We start from the raw sequence: 21,311 nt of genomic DNA, 5'->3' as shown, positions 1-21,311 counted from the left end.
GAGAGATAAACAGGGCAAGACACCAGGAGCTGCTTCAGTGTACAAGCTATGATGATAAAATTCAGAGGACTGGAAGTGCGAAAAATCCCAGCCTAACTGGGATCGGTCCAGAATTTAACGGGTACAAGAGAGAAATGAGATGTTGCAGAAAACAAATAAGAAAGTCTAACAACAGAAAAAAAACCCCCAAAACCACGCCAAATTCCTCATATGCTTCCTCATTGTTTTTTATCCTAAAGACATTTCTCTACACACGTATTAGGTGTGCAAGTGTTTCTTATTTTGCGTGGATGCTGAACGTTGACTGCGGTACGACCTGCACTTCATTATTCACCTCTGCCTTGTCAGCTCTAAGGATCCACCTTATGAGGAGAACAAGATCTTCTCAATCTGAAGATAATTTTCCTAAACCTCTGCACTACAAGTCTCAGCTCCAACATTTTGAAAGAGGTTTTAGTCAAATGTTTTGCTCTTAGGAATGAGGTGTGAAACACTCCAGTGGGGAGTTTGTGAGAAATTCAGTACGTTCCTAGGCTCCTAAGGGAAGAAAATTAGCAAAATTATCATACCAGCACTGAATTAGATGTAAATTCTGGGAGCTTTACTTGGTCGCTCACAACAGCACCTGGGTGAGCTAACAGGCTCTCCAGCCAGAGCAAATGGACAAGCTTTAGTGAGCCGATTTAACACTTGCCACAATATCTCCTTTCAACCAGATTTTACACTAACAAGAATTTTTCATTCAGATTGAGTACTTCAAATTCTCATATGTTGTCTATACTAAAGGAACGCATCGCTTGAATTGAATTGATTTAAAAAAAGATCAATCTCATTTAACTGCGGTTTACCTATAATGTAGATTCGCTTCAATCAGTTTAAGCATTGCATATATTTATTAAGCTTAACTTGGTAAACTCTTATAAACAAAGGTTTCATCTGACTGATGTTACCAAATTAAGGCAAATCAATAAAACGATGTTTAAACTGATGTAAATATGTAATTACAAGTTTGCAGCAGTTTAACTACAATCGATTTGTCAGTGACGGATGTCACCCTGTTGCACTCTTCAGACGAGGGAAGTCACAGGATTGCAGTCACTCATAAAAGTATTTCGCTCTTCAATTGGATTTCCTTTCAATGTTATGAACTGCATTGTATGTAAATTACAATTAACAATATCAGGCGAGCAATTTTAAGTATAAACTATGAGAACAGTGAACCTTTTCCCTTTTGTTCAGATTATAGAACACAGCCAGCTGCTTCTGATTAGGAAAGCTGTGCCAAGCTGCTATTTACTCATTTTTTTGCATGCTACAGCTAATTGCCTGCTGTTCTTACCTGTAATGAGTGTAAGGAGTAAGGTTTGGTACCTCCAGCATCTGAGCATCAGGTTCATTCTCCACCTCATGAAGACTCACCCACTCTTCTTCATCACCCAGTACACCAACCTGTACATGGGAGAGGCAAGAAGGAATACAAAGAAGACTATCTAGATATAAAAATCATTATACATATATAACCTCTTTTGCAAGGTGTGTCATCTCAGAAGTGGAGAGGCAAATGCTTTTAAATACATATTATCCAGCTAATATTCATTTTTACATGACAAGGCACTAGTTACGTGTAAAGGGACAACCCAGCCAAGTTAGCCAAGCTTCTTTGTACCTGTTGGACTTCACTGGGATCCTCTGATAAGATCTATTCCAGAAAAACACCATGAGAGTGCTAATACCCTGTTCAGTCTCACTGCTACAATACAAAAGTATCAAGTAGTAATACACCAAAATGAAAAATAGCCTTGATAATAACTTGCAGGAACTGACGCATACTAAACAAGTCTCAATGGAGGCAAAATGCCACAGAAATGAAGAAACTGAAACAAGAAAAATGTCCAAGAACAAGAGTGTTTTAACCTCATCTGCTGGTCCGCACTTAGACCAGGCTTTTTCACATGCAATGCTTTGTATTAATTAATCACATGTTGCCCAACGTAGCCCCTCAGCTATGGCAGTGTCAGAAGGGCCAAAATGGTGATGAGAACTGAGAGCACTGCTTTCCACACAGCTTTCTGGAGACAAAATGAAGATAAATTGGGACTTAAAAGGAAGTCAACAAGGCACGACAGGAAGGCCAAAGCATGACCTGGGACCTAGAGGATGGCAGCATGGGCAGGCAGGGCTGCGGGCCTCAGAGCTGGAGAAGGAGAACAGGAGGAGACAGAATGGAGGTGGTAGATGGCTGGGCTTCACTTTTGAGGTTCACAAGTGCAGAAGCACAGGAGATCTCAGATAAGACTTCCCAATGTAATTCCCTAGCACCACGCACATTTACTCTGGTGTTTCAACCCTATCACAACAGGCAGCACCTGCAGTTCCATTCCCGCACCCTGCCCTGGTACCCACAATCAGGGGCTGAGAGATACTAGAGAGAACACAGGCAGCTACTTCCTTTAGTAACTATTTACAGACTTAATATCCAGGAAGATGCCTAATCCTTTTTTAACCTACTGACACTATCTATTCCCGCAGACCACTGTGGCAACAAATTCCAGAGGCTCATGACCCACTGTGTAAAGAGCTATTTTCTTTAATCTTTTTTAAACAGATCCCTTACAAGTTCTGTATACTTAGTTACAGCCACAGACACTGTCAAAGCACTTGACAGGCAACGTAGTCCAAAGTATGTAGCATATCCCACGTACTTCAAATAGAAAATTAGGTTTCATTCACTCTTTTTTTTTCCCTTCAGAAGAAACAGCCTGATTTATTTATAGATGTTTTAGTTCTTTGCTCACCCAGGAGTTGAAATGCTGCATATTTATGTTTGTACATGAAGCAATGACACAAGGAAAATTAGGCCAAAGAAATAAGTTCTGCATTGCACTGTGAAAAGAAGCCTCTGTGATCTTCCTAGCAGAGGGCTGCATCCACGCAGGTCTTGATGGGCCTTTCTGTCCTGTTGGTTATCATCAAGGACACTACCACACACCAAACAACCTATAAAATAGATGTCAGTGAAGATTATGGGCCTTTTAAAATTCCCAGTCCCAACTGAGCATCATAAATTTTAGTGAAGTCCATGGATGCAGAAGCTTAAAGGAAGCAAGTTGAGACAGGTCTGCATGGTTAAACAGAAGAGCACCAAACTGAACCCACAGGACAGAGAGATGACAAAAAGAAGTGTTGTTTTAAAGCTACATGAACAAAGAAATGATGAGAAGGTTGATTCAGTCAAGCAAACAGAACACTTTTTACTAAAAGAGTTTTTGATTAATGCTGTAGGAAGTTTGTAGTAAATGCTTATTTTGCAAAACTCCTTGCTCTTAACAGCATCACCTCAAAGTGCTGCAGTAATTGTATAGCAACAATCCCCAGTGCTTTGGAGGCTGCAAATAATCTCCAGTGGTGAGTTAGTCATCTTTTTGTATTCTAAGAACAGTAAGAGCTTTTTAAACTATTACTTGCATAGCAAAAAAAAAAGCCCCCAGGTTTCAGTCATTATGCAACAGCAGGCAGGACATTAATACGCATTAAGGACCACATGGTTCAGACCCAGAGGCCCAAGGGACTGTGAACAATTGACATTGACTCGAGCTTGAGAGGTGTCCAAAACCCCCGGCCTGTTTTGCAGCTCGACATTGACTGGCTGGCTGTAAAGGTGGAAATATTAAGGATCTTTTAGTGATTGAGAAGCAGCAAAAGCCGCTATGTGCCAGGGTTGCCGCAAGTCCTTCGAAAGCTATCCCAGGAGATGGCCATCTGGTTCTGAGTGCTCTCCCTGCTGAGAACCATGGGTGCAGCCTGTGGAGGGGTTTTGATAGATAAAGATCTGTTGCTGAATTAGTCAGGCTCAAAGGAATCTCAAGGCCACTTCGAGAAGCTGAGAACAGAATCTGCTGTGAGAAAGAGGGGCGTTCCACAATCACCAGGGTCCTGGCATGGCGTGAATCATCGGACGCATCATCAGTAAGACTCCAGCGCACGGACAGCCCACAATACTCATTTAGCCAATCCACGCTTGGAGCGTGGACGCGTGATTAGAATATAGTTACATGTATAATGAGACTTGTTTCTGTAATAAATGGCTTTAGCGTGATTCACATTGAATCGACTTGTTTTGCTGAGTCCTTATTTCACTTCAACAGCAGCCTACGAGGAAACGGCCGATGCCAACCAAGCCCGGAATTCCAGTTGTTCCCAAGCCCAGGAACCAGCTGGCAAACAGGTGGTCACGACCTGTACTGGGAGGTGAGGACCTTGGGCAACGCAGTAGCACAGACTGTACCAATTAACTGCTTTTAGACTAATTTTCTGCCAAAAGGTAGCGACAGAGAGGCAGAAAAAAATCAACCACAAGCATAGTTCTGTGATTCGGCCAAAGATTTTAAGAAAAACAGATTGGGAACTTGCTCTAGATATAATAATACCTTGTGATGCTCCCAGGATTTGGTGCCAGCATTTGGGAAACTAACTCAAAAGGTTACATCTTCTGCTGAAATCAGTAGTGTATTTTAATAGAGTGCTGCTTCTGTGGCCAGCTTTTCCAAAGTAAGAGGACTGAAGGATGAACATCTGTAGGGCAGCTTGGTGAACAGCCTGGGACTTCTGCATGACCTCTGATTTGTGCGGCCGAGCAATTGCAGGTCAATGTTACTCAAAACAAGCTTCATTTATTTAGCAATAATCTTAGAAAGGAGTCTCGGAAAAGACTCTTCAGTGATGGACTTCTGTATTTTTAACTTCCGCGAGATCTATAGTAGATTCCAAGTTTCATGCTCTTGAAGGAAAAGGAAATTATTTTTGCTGAAACACTCTGATGTCAGATCAGAAGAAACGTATCGGTTTCAAGAATCAGAGTACAAAGCGATTCCCACGGGGCAAAAAGAACTATGGGCGCAGTAAGGATAAAAGAGTCCTTTGAGGGCCAAGAGAGTCCACTATGAGCCGCTCTGCATTAAATTAATTTGGAGGCTTCTTTCTTGTAACTGTTTTTTGGCTAACAGTGTATGCAAACTTCAGAAAGGGATTATGTTTGTTGACAGATGCGCACATATTCACGTGTGCATTGGTTTAGGAGGCAGATGAGAACACCAACTGCTTTTCTGTTACCATCGGCATAAAAACTCCATAAGAAACGCACTCGGCATCACAACAGTTTCCCCTACAATAGGACCCAGGAGGCTCCAGGATTGCCACAATAAAAACACCTATGTCCACTGAGACACTGCAAATAATTCTTGGTAACGATCAGCGATCACGGGTTAGCGCACATTCATTCCCATCTCGCAGCTGTTCCCAAGGCATTACATTCAATAAAAGGGCATATTCATTTATTATAACAGAAATAAGGCAGTATAAAACAATATTGGAAGTGATGTCAGAACCCCTTATTTCTCTACGCATTAGTTTTTCCACTTCTATAAAGGAAAACATTACTTTTTTAATAAAGTGACTTAACATTTTCTGATGGAAGGCACCATATAAGCAAAGCTGCCGAATTTTGACTTAAAAGATATTTCAACCATAAATAATTAAAATTTTGAATGAAAAATCGTGCGCTGTGACATTTTGTGTAAGACGATAACGCTTTCAAAATTGTGAGCAGTTATGAAGTACTAACTGTAGAAAAGGAAAACACACCGTTTCTGTGCATTACTGAGGTGCCCTGTGTCCTACTATAGTTCAAGACATGTCAGAGTTTTCATTATAGAAGTCCATAGCTCACACATTCGAAATCGCTTTGGGAGAAATTCGGTTCACAGGATGTCAGCTTGGGTGCAATTTTTTTCCTTACAAAATCCTTAAATCGATTCAGCCATTTTTGATTTAAAGATTGGTAAAGGCATAAAATTGTCAGAGTTTCAGACACTTTATTTACCAGCCCTGAAGTAAAAACGACACCAAGAGAATCACCTTGTACGATGGATGAATCCGATCTGGATCACTGACTTAACCCACAAAACCAGATAAATTTGTGGTTAAAGTTACAACGTCTTTCCCAACTCACAGCTTTACAAGCGAATACAGCGATAACACTTGAAAGGTTTTACTACTTTGAAACACCCTTTTTGAATCCTGCTACCGCTCACCATGACATTCATACAAAACCTCTCTAAAAAGAGCAGAAAGGCTTAAAGGGAAAAACCAAACCAAGCTCAGCAGAAGTTGGCCCTGCTCTTCTAATGAGCTACTGCAAATCTTGATGCTGTGGACCGAGCACGTACGAAGGCACAGTTATCATGCCAACATTTACGTACTTCTCCCGACAAAACCCCGCAAAAAATTCAACATGAGAAAAACAAGTCAAAAGTGGATTGTAGCATAGGGAGAGTGCGAACGCGAACCCAAGTGAACACCAGCAGGGATCTGGTGCCATTCTTGGTTCCAAATTGCTGGGAAAAATGTTGACAAGATACATTCTAACTGCGTCTGAGAGTAAAGGATGATTGAAAGGATTTACTGAAACTCTTTGGGGATGAATGTGCGCCAATGCCACAAGACAGTTACTGCTGGTCAGCAGAACCTTTATATTACACTAGGCCCTCTTCTCTTTAGATTAGACTGTATGTAATGGAAAAACAATGTTAGAAACACTTTCCCTCAATGGCACTGGCACTTATTTGTAGTTCTCTGTTTGGAAATCTGGTTTCCTCCAGTCCTCTGTGTCTAGATGGAAAGATGGCAAAGAAACAGCCTAGTGATTTTTAAGAAATGCCTTCAGAAGTACAGAATGTAGCTTCACTGGAAAAACACTAAAATGGGATTTTTAACGCTTGATATTTCAGTGTCTACCGACACTAAAATCTTAAAGACCTGATTCTCCCCTCATGTTCATTGACATAATTGAGAGTTAGTTCCACAGTGGCTCCCATGAATTTACATCCCAGCACACAAAGCAGAAGCCAGGGCCAGATGTACACATTTTCACATCAACTGGAATTCCCAGCTGTGTTTTTCATCCAAATTGTTCATGAAGTCTCAGACTTCAAAAATGGCACTTAGCCAAAATGGAATACTTGAAACATTTCCTACACCTGCCCTTATCAAGGAAGCATTGTGCCCCATAAAGGAACAAAGAAGAAAAACATGTTGGTGGCAGTTTGTGAGTGTGAATATAAAATAACTGACGTTTGTCTGTAAGGACACAGGCATTTAGATTAAAGGGTATATTTCCAGTAGAAATAGAAGATGCAATATGTAAGGGATGTTCAATGCAAAGCCATCACCCAGCTGTAGTGAGGGGGATTCCATATGAGGTCTTTGTAAAACACAACATATTTTCCCCCAAGCTATTAGCTGTTTTCAGCTCCTTCCCCAAATGGAGCAAATATTCCTGGATCCAGGATCTATCAGAACCACCAACCCCTTGACTTTTCCAGCAACACATAAGACGTTGAAGAGGGTTTGTGAACAAGAGAGATCCTCTGTTCCCTTCCTGCACACCAAGAACGCTTCAACTGCTGTTTGTACCTGGAGCTCTTCAAGGATGCAGATGAACTTTGTGGTAATTATCACTGCATTTCTAAAGCATTCCAATTTATTTCATTTCAGCATCACTCTGTAACTCATGTAACGCAAGAATTATCAAATTCTTAGCTATATCAGTTCGGGGCTTCAGCACAAAATCACTTCTCAAAATGTGCCAAGCCATAGAATTTCAGTGTTTAATTCTATAAGATACAATACTGTGTATGTAAGCGATACAAAATGAACCAACTTGCTCACATTATCAAGCGAAGTGATTGTATCAACACGTCTAAGTGCTGACGGTGATTTAAGAAGTCCAACATTTGGTCTTAAAAACAGACTATATTATTTATAAAGATCTGTGGGTGGAAAGGAAGAAGCAAAGCTCATCTGTCAGGAGAACAAATGGGGAATATATAACTCCTCCAAGGCACAATGACAGCAGAAAGAGGGATATTGTTTAAAGCTGATGAAGAGGAGAATTCATCCTATTCACATCTAGAGGCCTGGATAGGAAACTTCAGTATATTCCATTACAAGATAGAAAAATACACTTAGTCTCATGAATAATGGTTTCTTCACTGCTCAGTGCAATTCTTCTTCTTCTGACTCTGTGAGATCATAATTCCAGGTTTGCATCTGGTTCAAAAACACACCTGACAGAATCTAAACACAGGTTTCAAACCCTTTTTTAAATAAATGGATGGACCTAAGCTCTGCTGTATATTTTGCTTATGATGCATTTGGTGTTCTTCTGAACATAAGCAAAGCTGCTTTAAAAAATCCACACAAATTATTTAAAGGATAACTATTCTCACATATATATATATATTTTGTTCCTGTGAACAGAAGTTACAGCATTCGTATGACCCCTTTCTCACTGGCTATCACACAGACATTTCTTAGCTAAGCCTCTCGGGCTCCCTTGCATTCCAGCCCTTCCTGGACACCCCGAACAGGCCATTTACTGAAGAGCTTCCATCCAAAGTTAAACAAAAACTGTAATCCCAACAGCAATTCACAATTCAGACCCTTTTTAACCATTCACAAACCTCACTAGGAGCTTTTTGTCGGGGACATACCTGGCCTTCCACTATCCACTTGGAGATGGAGGTTTTGCCGTCGTAGCCGGGGCGGAACTGGAGCGTGGCAGAGCGAGGACTGATGTTGGAAATTACCAGGTTGGATGGAGCACCTGGAAGTTCTGAAGAAATAAGAATATAAATGAGAGGTGGAAACGCTCTTCATGCAGCATCCACTAACACAGGCTGACGTTCAATGTTTCAGCATATAAAATACCCTCGTAACAATTAGAGCAAATAGCTGTGTTTTTTCTTCCTTTTTGGTATTACATACAACGTTACTATTTTCGCTGCTCTGGGCATGCACCATGTTTTTAAAGATCATAAGAGAAAAGAAAGGGTTCATCTAAAGCATTACAGTTACTATTTTGGAGAAGTTGCACAACAAAGGATGGTGGCTCAATGGGGAAGACACTTCCCAGCACCAGATCTGCCAGTCACTTGCCAGGTCACCTATTTCCAATCCATTTCTGTTGCTCCAGAATTAAATGACAATATTTTTTACTTACTTTTTAGACTACATACAACTTTAATATATTAAGAACAGAAAAAGGCTCATATTCTGCAGTAGTGTATGGGGAAGATTTTGTGATTCTTATATTGACCTATAATAAACGTGTTTTAGAGGGCATTTCTGATGCTTGAATAAAGATAAAGAGGGTGACCTTCTACGAGGAAAAATCGGCAGCCCCAATCGGATCTTTGCCTCCCATCAGTCAAGCCTACAGCCACATTTACATTTTTAATATTATCTGAATTATCAACAAAAGCAAGACCAGGAAAGAGATTAAATATAGATTGTTTGGAATGAATTCCCAATAGTACCTGCACTGGTAAGTCATGTAAATTATTATTATAATCAGTAATCATTCATAAGGTTGTACTACATGCAAATGCAATAGGCAAAAAAATGGGTAGCTTTTTGGTGAATATTTCAAGTAGGCACAAATACACAATATTTCTTGATTCTTACTTCACATTTGTGGGAACTATGATCGATAAACTAACCCTGACCAAATAGGGTAATGCTGTTATCTAGCTAACAACAGCGAGCATAGCATTGATCTAGTCTACAGCTTGTTGCAGTTACCTATGATTAGGGAAAAGAAAAGCAAACATACTTTAAGACACATGGAAAAGTTAAAACATACTGGAAAAGGGAATTACCCTCAGTGATGCACACTAGCAGCTCAGCTCTGGAAAATTCTACTTGTATAACCTATAATTAACTGAAACTGCTTGTTTGAGGTAAGAATTGGCTTTTTAGTTTGCTTTCTGTACCGGACGAGGAACAGCGCAGACTTTCAAAAACAAAATGGGAAAAAGCTAAACTCATAGGTGCCCAATGGTAACTCTGACAGTGCAGCACAGGACTACACGCTCCCACATCTTTCTCAGCCTACAACTCCCAAATCTTGTAAATAAGATTTTAGTTTCCTTGTACAAGTGTCCTCTCATAGGTGACAAAAGCTGTGCTACTTATAAATGGAAAAACCTTTCCTTTTAACAGCATCCAGACTCTATTTTTTCCCCCAAAGCAACACTTTTTAAATTGATTTTGGCTTCATTCTTATGTTACTTCGTAAATGTCAAGAGAATGTGTATTGTATCCACTTTATTACTTTGTTCATTCCTTCTGCCATCCCTACAGGTTCTTTTGTATGTGTATCAAACAGCCTCAACTTTCTGGTAAGGTCAAATTGCGAGTGTGTTCATGTTAACAGTTTAATCTGCTCTAAAAATTACATTTAAATAACGTGGTAAAGACTTCCAAAGCTTTACAAATAAACCCGGTTTTATTATTACCGAACCAAAGTAATTTGTGATCTTCGGGACGTAGAAACACGGAGAACCGGCGCATTTTAATCTGTTTCGTGCGGTTTCACCAACCTGGGGGCACGCCAGAGGAGATGGTGGAGGACGTGACCCAGCCGCTCCCTTTGGCGGTCACGGCCGCCACCTCGATGGTGTAGGTGGTGAGGGATGACAGCCCCGTGATCTTGTACTCCAGCGTCGTGTTGGGCAGCGCGCGGGCAAGACGAGACTCGTTCCTGCCGTACACCTCCCAGGAGATCTGGTACCCTGAGGAACAACCACACGCAAGTCAGGGGGTCAGAGCAGAGCTGGGGGTCTAGTTTTCCTCCTAAAGAACAGCTCTACAATAGCCCAGAGACCGGGAAATTCCTGCACCTGCAAGATTTCATTGCGGTCAATGGTGGTTTGACTTGTTTCTTACTCTACTCCATTCTTGTCACCTTTATAAGCAGAAAAACAAAGTTGAAGTAAAAACTGGCTAAAACCCCCAAGTATTCTTCTAATATTTTTGTTACCAATAAGCAATTGATGTCAGTACCCCATGGGGTATAATCTGCCCATCAGATTACAGATCGGGGAGGACACGGAGTCTCAGCAGTCGTTTTGTTCTATGATGATAAAGTGCTTGCTGTGGAATAGCTAGGAAAGCTGGGGATAATCTCATAGAAGGGTGGACTTCCATTCTTTAAACTCTGCAAACAGGAAGAAATACCGGAAAATCTTCTCACCAGCTGGAATATCTAATTAAACAAAACGTGCTTAGTAGGGCTATTCCCTTACCAGGCTGAAGTAACTTTCACTGCTGTATATGTAGAAATACTTACAAATTTGACAATAATAATCAGGCAGGAACATTGTGGGAATCTTCTAGCAAATGTAAAACCTCTACTCCCCACTGCTCGTTCCTCGCACAAATCCTTTCGCGGGGTGAATCATTATCCTTTCTTTCAAACCCACAGTGCAGCCAATGCATTGTCCAAGTCTGCACTCACCCTGACCTCCGTATTATTCTTCTATCATAACCAGGCTTCCCTTTTCATGACTTTTATAACCGTTTACCTTCCAAGAACTTTTGAAACTTTCTACTGTCTGATTCGCTCAATTTTACCTCCAAATCTGCTTGTCCTCCTCCTGCCCAGTCCCACTTTATTCTCGTTTGAACCCATTTGAACCTCACTGTGCCAGTCCCCTAGAGAGCGTGTCTGAAAAGTTTGCTTGATTGCAGCTTCCTTTGTGATTTGACTCGGGGCGGGGGGGAGGGAAATACACATAGTTCTTGAATGCCTGTGAAATGGAAGTGAATGAAAAGGACTAACAGAAAGAAATCCCACTGAGTGAACTATGCACGAGGCAAGCTGGCTAGAGAAACTCCCTACGGGGTTCCTGTTCCCATCATCTAAGATGAGGAATTGAGACCGGTTGGAGGGCTTGAGGTCTTCTTCTCTTTTTCATTTTTTTTTAGAAAAAAAACATGTTAAGCTGATTAACATACACAAATTGACTTAGCAAGTACCTTATGGCATTAATCAACAAGGAAACATCATCTCATGAACTAAAGGCATGGCGAAGCAAAATACTTCTGTAAGAGTTTGAGAGGTGTGAGATGTTATCGTTCCTCCAGTGCCAGCAGTGAGTGAAATTCATATCAACCTGATTTTGCAGGGAAACGGGCTTGGAGCAGTCACATAGTCACTAATTCTGTTTCAGGTGATGGGGCAGTGATAGAGAGAGGTGATACACCTTAACCACTTGACTGACCATGCACTAGGAAGGGGAAAAACCCCTGAACGAGCATCTGGAACCAGTTTTAAGTAAGTCTCTGAAAGGGAATTAAGTCAGTAATTTACCAATATCTCAGAGACACTGCGGCGCATTTTGATGCTCTATGAAAAGGTTCGAGAATCGTTTACCAGTGATCAGAGTTTATGTAGCACAGGCAACACTATAATCTGTATGAAGATTTTGACAAAATTTAAGGATTTTATTGCCTTTATTAATAAAGAGGGCGAACAGAAAGGTGTGGGATGACTGTCCACTCTATTTGCTGCTCAGCAAAGAAGCACGAAGGAGTTAGAACAACCATCACAAACACCCTTTTCTTTCAAAATCCATGGGTGCTGGAATGAGGAGTCCAAGGAAGGTGCAATTGTGCGTCTCCCCACTTCCCAACAGAGGCCACAAACCCAGCGGCCGTGTCCCCCGCCAGCAGAAGGTCCATGTGCAGCTGTGGATGGAGCAGAGGCTGCGCAAGGGCCATGTCGTGGCTCATCTGTCTGCCCAGGAGCTGCGGCCGACCCCGCTACGCCTGCTTTGAACCCTACACATGGGCTGGCAGGGGAATCAAGGAGTATCACCTCAGAATAAAATAGAAACACAATTTAAAAGGGTTGCTCGAAGCAATAAATAACCAAAAATAAGCAGGGGACTTTTAATGTTCTCCCTATCCATTTGTTGCTTACAAATAGGAAGTTTCACCCACCATGCAACAGGCAATCTTGAGCAATTGAGATATGTTCTCTCCCATCTATATAAGCTTTGGATATACATCAAATGTTGGTGATTATTTTTTGAACATTTTATGTTTTCTCCCTTGTGACTACAGGGATGAGATGCAGCTTTCCCACCCATTAGGCACATAGTCTGTATATACTTATTTACCGAAAAAAGTTATTCCCCAGGAAAAATATCCCAGGTTCACATGCAAATTGAAGAAAAGGCACAGAGGCAGCATTTACTGTTGAATATTTCAGTCCCAAAAGTATAGTTAAATTCTAGTCATATAAAGAAATGCAAACAGAAAACACATACATACATACTGAGCAGACACAACGCCAAATGTAATCATGCATAACAAAAATAGATGAAAAAGCACCGAGGGAAAGCAACGACATCCACCGTACCCCCGAGTAGCACTTAAGCCACAATGACTGACAGATGGACCGAACTTTAGGACATGTGGTTGGTAAAAATGTGCTGTTTTACAGACGTGATCACTGCCAGAAATGTGCAGGGGGGAGCGTCCAGCCGGCCCGGTTGAGTGTTTCCTCTGGTTTCGGCGTGAGAACAGGAAAAGGTGCATAGAGCCTCCCCGTGCGCTTTGGCACCGCGTCCGCCCTGCAAAATGCTGCCTAACGGAAACTAATGACCAGAGGAGTTTCAGAAATAATTTTCTGTTGATCTGGAGTAAATTCTCTACAAGAGCGCGGTATACCCAATCACAAACTGTCCGTCTGCATCCAGGCCCTCATAAATCAACGTTTACAGAGAGAACGAGGAAGATACTGAAATTCGCAGCAAGAGTAATGGGCAATTTCCCAGAGCAGGTTGGCTCCGGGCAGCCCCCGCCGGGCTTTCCCCCTCCCAGCTCTGGTGCACGGAACAACAATGTCCAGTAAAGATATCAATGAGCAGAAATGATGAATAATTGCCACCCCAAGCACTCAGATCTCCAAGCAGCCCTCCAGAAACCTTTGAGGTACTCAGGGCATGAACAATTTTGCTAGTCTTTTCTTCTAGCCCAAATGCAATTTGCATAATTACGGACATTTCTTTTTCCTTATATGCTTCACTGGGCTTTTTTACACTGGTGTTTCTTCATGAGCAATAGAGCTCCTTGAGTTAATCCTTTCTGAAACAATTTGCCCCAAATATAACACGGTCCATCATCTTGCTCCACTGCATTTCGGCCCATTCTGGGAAGCAGCAGCTTGTTTCTAGCGAAGCAATTCTGCAACGCTGAGCATAGTGCTGCTAAGTCTTGCTTAACAAGGATGAGTCTTACATCATCTTGCTTAGATAGCTGGACTTGGATTTAGGTACCTAAATTTAAGCACTCGGGCTTGACGGCTTTGGCCATCTTCACTGAATCAATACTGCTCTGCTTTCAGAAGTCATTAGTTTCTGTTCTCTATCCACTTAAACCAATGCATATTTCAGGAAGCTTACTATGGTATAAAGGCATAGGATGATCTGCATAAGGACTCCTCAGATGCTATAGACAGCACAGAAGACACATGTACAAATGGTGCATGTTATAGATATACAGAGAAAACACTGACAACTCCTATCAAAACAATTAGACCTGTCAAAGTTAAAATGCTTCAGAAAATTAAACTGACAGAACATTACAATGTTCAGGGGCTAGAAAGTCTGATTTCCAACTCCTAAAATGTTCTTTGTTTTTACAGATTCTAATACATTAAAAAACCCTAAACAATTTAATGTCAATGCTCCTAAACCAAAATATTTTGATCCATGTGAAATGAGCTTCTCCCTTTCCAACTATGATTTTTAGCTCCAGTAATTGAAAATTTCAGAGCTTGCTTGCACTTCAAAACCCTGAAAACCTTTGTTAAATAGAACGTCCACCCTGTGCAGCTGTAATTGTTTCCTATCTGAAAACAATATTGCCTCTGTTGATAAGAACTGGAGTTCTTCTCAACTATTTATAGCTTTCTTTATGAAAAATAATGAAGTTGCTGATGTTGTATCTACATTGCCATACAGTAAATAGATAAATAGCTTGTCAAATGGCAAGCTCATCAGAGGGAAACAAGAGAGTTCTGAACCCTTGTGATAGTTTATACAAAATTAAATAATGACATGCAAATTCTGTCACACAGTCCGCAGCCAGACCACTTGATCACAGATCAACTATAGCGCTGATTTCAGGCTTGGTCTTGATTGCAAATCTTAGCAATGCCAATCCAGATTTTGCAGCTGTAAATCCACGTAGGAACACCCCACATTTGGGGCAAAGTTTCCCCAAGTTTTGGAAATTTAGTAACGCAGGTGGAGGTCACCGAGGATTTAACAACACCAGAAACTCCATGGGGAGCTGATTTCTAATAGAAATTGCCTTTTTGGTGACCACAATCATGAGCTGCCAGTAATTGGACCTGGACTTTCTATAACGTGCCCACGCTGACATTTCAATTACCCAAAAGAGGGACCAGGAAAACAACACTCAGAGCAGCCAGTTCTCCCTAAATGCTCTATTACACAAACATTTTTGCACTGCAATGATACATTACACCCCATGCATGCTTAAAAAAAAGGGAGATAGCAGCTGATACTTGCCTGTAATAATGCCATTTTTCTCTACAGGTTCTTGCCAGCTGACCTTGAGAGATGTGTCCAGAATCTCAGTGAAACTCAGGTGTCCCACCGCTCCTGGCTCTGGCAAACAGAAAAGGAAATCTGTTAACAGGAGAAACCCACGTACTGTTGATTTGATTCATGTGGCAAGGTTAGGGCTGAAGAAATAAAACACTGAGCCGGGGCCAAGGGAAGCCTCTTGGAAACATCAGTGAAAGCTGTGGGGAAGAACACAAGGTGTCAAGAAGCACTCTGGATAGCACCACATAAATTATTTTATCCAGTCATCATCCTAAGCGCGGAGAGAACTAAAGAGAGCGGCAGCAGGAGACTTGCACGCAACTTGTTCTCTGCCTCTCTTCTTGATCTAATCTAATTAGAACAATCAAGCCGGCAATCCGGGAAGTAATTACGTTTGCTGTGTTCTCTCAATGACGGCGTGCGGTGTTTACTCGTACTGCTGCGCTTTAGCTTATCTGGCCTTACGTCTGTAGTAACACCTTATGTCTGTAGTAACACCACCAGCACCTCCCTCACCTGGGAAGAGCCTTTTGCTTATGCAAGGTCAAAGCAAGGATAGAGTCATCGAACCACTGCTTGGATGGATTATCTCAAAACAACTCTAAAAACATCCAACTGGCAATGTCAATGGCAACTGTCTTCTGTAAAATGAATACAAGTGTGTGAAACTTTTAAAGGATTTTTATGAGGTAGCTCAAGAGCTCTTAAAAATTTCAGCTCCCTAGTGTACAATGAAAGAGTATAAAATGGAATGACTGTCAAGAATATGCCATCCTCCCTCAATTTTGATCTTCAAGGAAGACATCCTGACTGATTTTTGATCCAACTGCTGCTCTCTCTTCAATCGATGTACTGGAAAAAGGAGGTTTTGTTCACTTTATATTCACTGTGCTTCTGTCATTGGATCCCTGCCTGAGTATCCTCCAGCTCCACTGACATCAGTTGGCAATTTCGCGTCTGCAATTTCATATTTTGTTTCCTCTTCACTTTAGTCCAGTTTCTCATTCCCCTCCAGCTACGATTATAAAAAAAGAGAGAAAAAGCCTGCCAGGAGGTCGGCCACCACCACATTTGCAATTCTGCAGTCCCAGCGAGGAAAATTTCCAAACCCATTCTGTGCTATCTGGTAGTCAAAGTGTCACAGAAAGAACTGCTGATCTGGTAGCGATCTCAGGAATACCCAACAAGAGCGCAGCAATTACGCCCTATTCGGGACCGTGTTGTGCAGACATGCAAACCCCATACTCACAAAGCTTTACTTCAATTAGCTCCTGCAGTTGCAGTCCAATTTTAATGTCATAATGAAAAACAGGTGCAGGTTACTCCAAGCCAGGACACATCGCTTTTGACTGGATGTCAGATTTTATTTGACCTGCGGTTCATCAGCAAACAGATCTGTTTGCACTCCTTTTCTAAAGGACTGCCTAACTTTGCTATATAGACAGAAAAATTGTCACCTGAGAACATGAATGACAGTCCTTTTGAATCTTTTTTCCCACCACATAAATCCTGAAGCAACTTAGATTCAATGAGCACCCCGCAAAGGTGCATTATACCATCCTGCACTTAACTTCTCAGCCACCATGAAAACCAAAGAGAGTAATTCTGAAGGATCAAAACCCAGAAACCTGCTCATCTTCACTGCTGAGGCTCCTTGTATCATACAGCTGCATACACCAAGAAACGTTTTAAGTGTTTTACAAAACACTTGGCTTTCTCTCATTTTATGTTTCATGGTGGAATTCTCTTGTGTTTCAAATGGGATGGGATCCCAGCATTTCCCCGACATACTCCCAATGCCTTGACTGTGCCCTTTCTCCCACATGACGCAAAATCTTTAAGGCTCATTTCTGCAGCTTTTCCTTCAGCAGAAATATTAATTGTCTCTTCCCAGCTGATCCATTTTTGCAAAACCTTAGGAGCCTCGTATCTCTGGTTTCTAACCACAGGGTTCAAATGCTGTTGGAGGGAGAAAGACAGATGGATCTGAGACAGACAGTCAATTACATTTACAAATCATCATTGTCAAAAATTCATTTCCTTAGAAAAAGAGGCAAAAAAGTTAATACTACACACAAGAACGTAACATATTTCTCTTTCCTCCACGCCTTTTGCGTTCATATTAATGGCTCACGTAGATTTCTGGTAGTTAAATCGCTCTCTCTGTGATCATCCAACAAGCAAAGGTTCAAGTCTACCATCTGCTCTTGGGGCACAGGTCTAGCATATGGAGGACACGAACCACAAAAAGAAAATGCATGGGAAAGTGCTTGATTTTCTTCATATTCTTTCAAGAGTGTCTCATGAAAAATGTGATTAGCACTTGGAGCCTCACTTCTGTGAATGTTAATCAGATTTTTCTTTATGGGAACATGGACTAACCTAAAAAATCTCTATTAAGGCAAAGTAGTATTTCTAAAAACAATACCTTAATGGATGCATTAGGCATTTTTTTATTCTGATTTGGATCTGAAAGTGTGCAGCAGTGTTTATGATGCTCTGTGACAGGAAGATATTGAAGTGCTGGGCAGAGCCAAGATCATTGTGGACACACAGCTACAAAGTCCACTGCAATTTAATTGTTATCTGCATCAGACACATGCTAGTTCCAAATACGTCTCGAGTGAAGACTTCCAAGGGGCCACAGAGGCCAAACCATTTTCTGATGCAGGAAATAATTTATATGCTGAACTATCCAGCTCATCTTATTTTGTCCTATGAATGTGACTCCAGTTTTGCAAAATAAAAGTTACTGCATTGTTACGATTCTGGTTCTTTTATATAAACACTTGCCATATAATATAGATAAAGACATTTTCAATGTATTGAATAACAGAAGGAAACAATCATAAGTTAATCATTGACCTCTGCAGGAAGTTCAAGTGCTCAGTTCCTAAGATCAGGTCATATTTATTCGGATGTCTGGACATGGATTGAAGAGCGTAAGGGTTCATAGAAATAAACAATGTGTTGCACATTAGCTGAACCAGACTATGAAGCTTTCTGCTTCTGACCAATGTAAATAAATTCATCCAGGTTTACTCCCTAACGAAAAAAGTACCAAACGTCTTTCATTTGCCATAGGCCAAAAGAACACACACAGGTTCAGGTCACTGACGCAAAGCAGCTTGACAAGAGACTGCAAACTGATTGTGAACCTCAGGTCCAATTTTAAGCAGCCGGTTTTGAAAATCCTGGCTTTTATATCCAACCAAAACCCAAGCACTGAGATTCTCTGCTGGTGCTGACTACTCACTGTCTTCCAGGGTGTGCAGGAGCTGGGGTGCGCTGCGCGGCCCGTCGCCCGGCGTGGTGAAACACAGAACCGATGTGTAGTAGGCGGTGTATTTCTTCAGGTTGGTGATGCAGCCGCTATGAACACCGTGGAAATCTGGAGCGATGGTGACCACAGTCACAGTCTCTGGAGCATCCGCTGGCCATGCTAGAAGCTAGAAAATTTAAACACGGATGAGCTCTCATTAGAAGTTGTGTCTATTTCGAAGCACAGTATGTTTGGCTGCCAAAACCATCTTAATGTAATTGTAAAAAAAACCCCAAAAAACAAGCAATGCTGTTAAACTACTGTCAGCTCTGACAATGAACAGATGGATATAACGCTGTTACTATGATAACTGCAGGGATGTGTATAATACTCACTAGTGATGGGGGATACACTGACACCGCGGTGGTACCGCAATTCACAACATCCACTACCGAACATTGCCAAAATTATTGCAAATGATTATTTGTAGTACACGAGTCTTTTGTCTCTCTCTGGGCTGTTCTGACCAGCCTGGACAGCCTCTGCTGCTGAAAGGATGCTGAAGGAAGAAAAGTACCTTCAATGCTACTTTGAGATAAATGCTTTGTCTTATTTTGGGGTTCCTTTAGTGATGGGGAGGTTAGTGGGATAAGGGGAAGAGGAAAAAGGGGGGGAATCCTCCTCCTCCTCCCACAGCCTCCCCAGCATCGCATTGAACAGGCTGAGATATTACGGTGGTTTGGGGATATCCACACTTTGAATGATTCAAGTGGTTCTGGAAATACAGAAAGAATGGGAAATGCTTGTAAAGATGATTGCTACAATTTTCAACACCTGGGGCCCAAAAGTTAGAGTCCTGCAGACATTTTCATGCATTTAAACCAGTGCGCTTGTCAGATGTGCTCAGTTCTTCCAGGTTTCGTGCATCTCAGTGGATCTTCTCGCTGATCAATATTTTTTAGAGTGGAGCACCTTATGTGTAGGTACCTAAAATATTCATTTTTGAAAAATGACTTTGAAATTTTTAAACAATTTTTGAAATCGCCTTAATGGCTTAGGAGTCTAAAGCTTTAAAGTGCCTATGAAATTTTTATTTTGTCCAAAAATCCTTATCGTGTGGCTTATATAAGCGTATTAAAATTCTAGGCCTCGCTCAGTATCTGTGTGAATTGTGCTACTTGTACTAATTCAGGCTCATAAACATGAATAGATGCCTGATATTAATGAGCCATATTTGACACATTTAGCCAATGTCTATAGTTGCTGATAATCAAAAAGCACAGTTAAAGGCCTATAAGGTAGTTTTATAAGAGTATAAGAGTAGTTTTGTTAGGAATATTTAATATTTGAAAATGTGCGCTTTGCAACTTCTTCAAATGCAAATAAATTTCAAAGAAAAGATAAAAATGGAAAATGGTTGATAGAATAGCAACTTTTATTTTTGTTTCTAAATCACCATTGTGGATTACAATTGGCATTTATAACTTTGGATGACTAAAGTCTCTTTTTTGAGTACATTTCCTTGCACAGTCTTCAGGAAACGTGCAGAAAATTAAAAGTGAACAATTCCATCACTTAAAGGAAAAAGTGGGTTTAATACTTAAGAAAAGTAACGGCCTGGCTCTGACTACCAGTAACTTATACATTACAGAAAACTATGCTATAGAAGTAACTGACATAAACGTTCTCACAGTCTTTGTAGTGAAATTCAAAATCCCTATGAGAAATAGGAATGGTAAAGCTCTTGCGATCCATTGCAATCAAAGAAATACAAGGAAAGAGGAAATCTGGAAATTTCAAAAGTTTTCACTGACCACCAACAGACAAAAATTACAATTATTACAGTTATTTTATACCACTACTGAAAGATAAATTATAAGTAGCTGTGTGGTGAGACTGAAGCTCTTCAGACTGAGACTCTGAATAAAACAAAGAATGAAAATCTGAAATATGACTTTGGCAAATCCGACTGAGCTCACCACGCTTGGACTCGGACCAGAAAATTATAGTGCACTGCAGTCCACTGAGCCCAAAAAGTGCTTTAATTCTCCAGAGTCTGAACAGAAGCCAAGTGCTACTGCTGCATTGAAGGTTTCAGGATATACGGCCCTGTCAGCCACTCATCTTCAGAGCTGATTCTGTCTCTGGGAAAAACAGACGTACCCGTCTACATGTATACAGCACTTCAACAGCGGGATTCTGAAACTATCGCTGCTTTTGCATAGATGGGAGAAATACTAAAACTCTCATGCATACCTCTGTCTCAGTTTCTCAATCACTTTGAGAAATTCTTAGGCAAGGAGCAAGTCTTCCAAAACTTCTAAAACCCATCTACTATCCCTCAACTCACAGCTCGTCCTGTGAGCGTCGTATCCTTCTGAGCTCCCCCAACACCTGAACCAACCGTTCTCCTCCCTGCTCAGAAAAGAAACCTGTCTGCCCTTTGCCTGCTCTGTGACTCCTACAAGATTTATCTCTGTTCTTTCCACGAATTTTTCTTAAACCCTTCGCTTATTATGCCCATACAGCCAAACTATTGAAGGAGTTTCTATTAAGCAGTCCTTCCT

General features: G+C 41.2%; 1 protein-coding gene across 1 annotated transcript in view; it reads right to left on the bottom strand.

Annotated features, from left to right (window-relative positions):
* Nucleotides 1–21,311, bottom strand: part of SDK1 (sidekick cell adhesion molecule 1) — a gene marked incomplete at its 5' end in the record, with an annotated part of 363,636 nt that overhangs the window by 80,569 nt on the left and 261,756 nt on the right. Inside the window, 5 exons of the mRNA XM_080353916.1 lie at nt 1,340–1,449; nt 8,550–8,671; nt 10,440–10,631; nt 15,444–15,542; nt 18,739–18,931. Of these exons, the coding sequence (XP_080210042.1) occupies nt 1,340–1,449; nt 8,550–8,671; nt 10,440–10,631; nt 15,444–15,542; nt 18,739–18,931 (716 nt within the window). The remainder of the gene's footprint in view (nt 1–1,339; nt 1,450–8,549; nt 8,672–10,439; nt 10,632–15,443; nt 15,543–18,738; nt 18,932–21,311) is intronic.

This window comes from Nesoenas mayeri (assembly GCF_963082525.1).
Source record: "Nesoenas mayeri genome assembly, chromosome: 15".
NCBI classification, from domain to species: domain Eukaryota; kingdom Metazoa; phylum Chordata; class Aves; order Columbiformes; family Columbidae; genus Nesoenas; species Nesoenas mayeri.
This window is presented reverse-complemented; position numbering and strand designations above follow the sequence as displayed.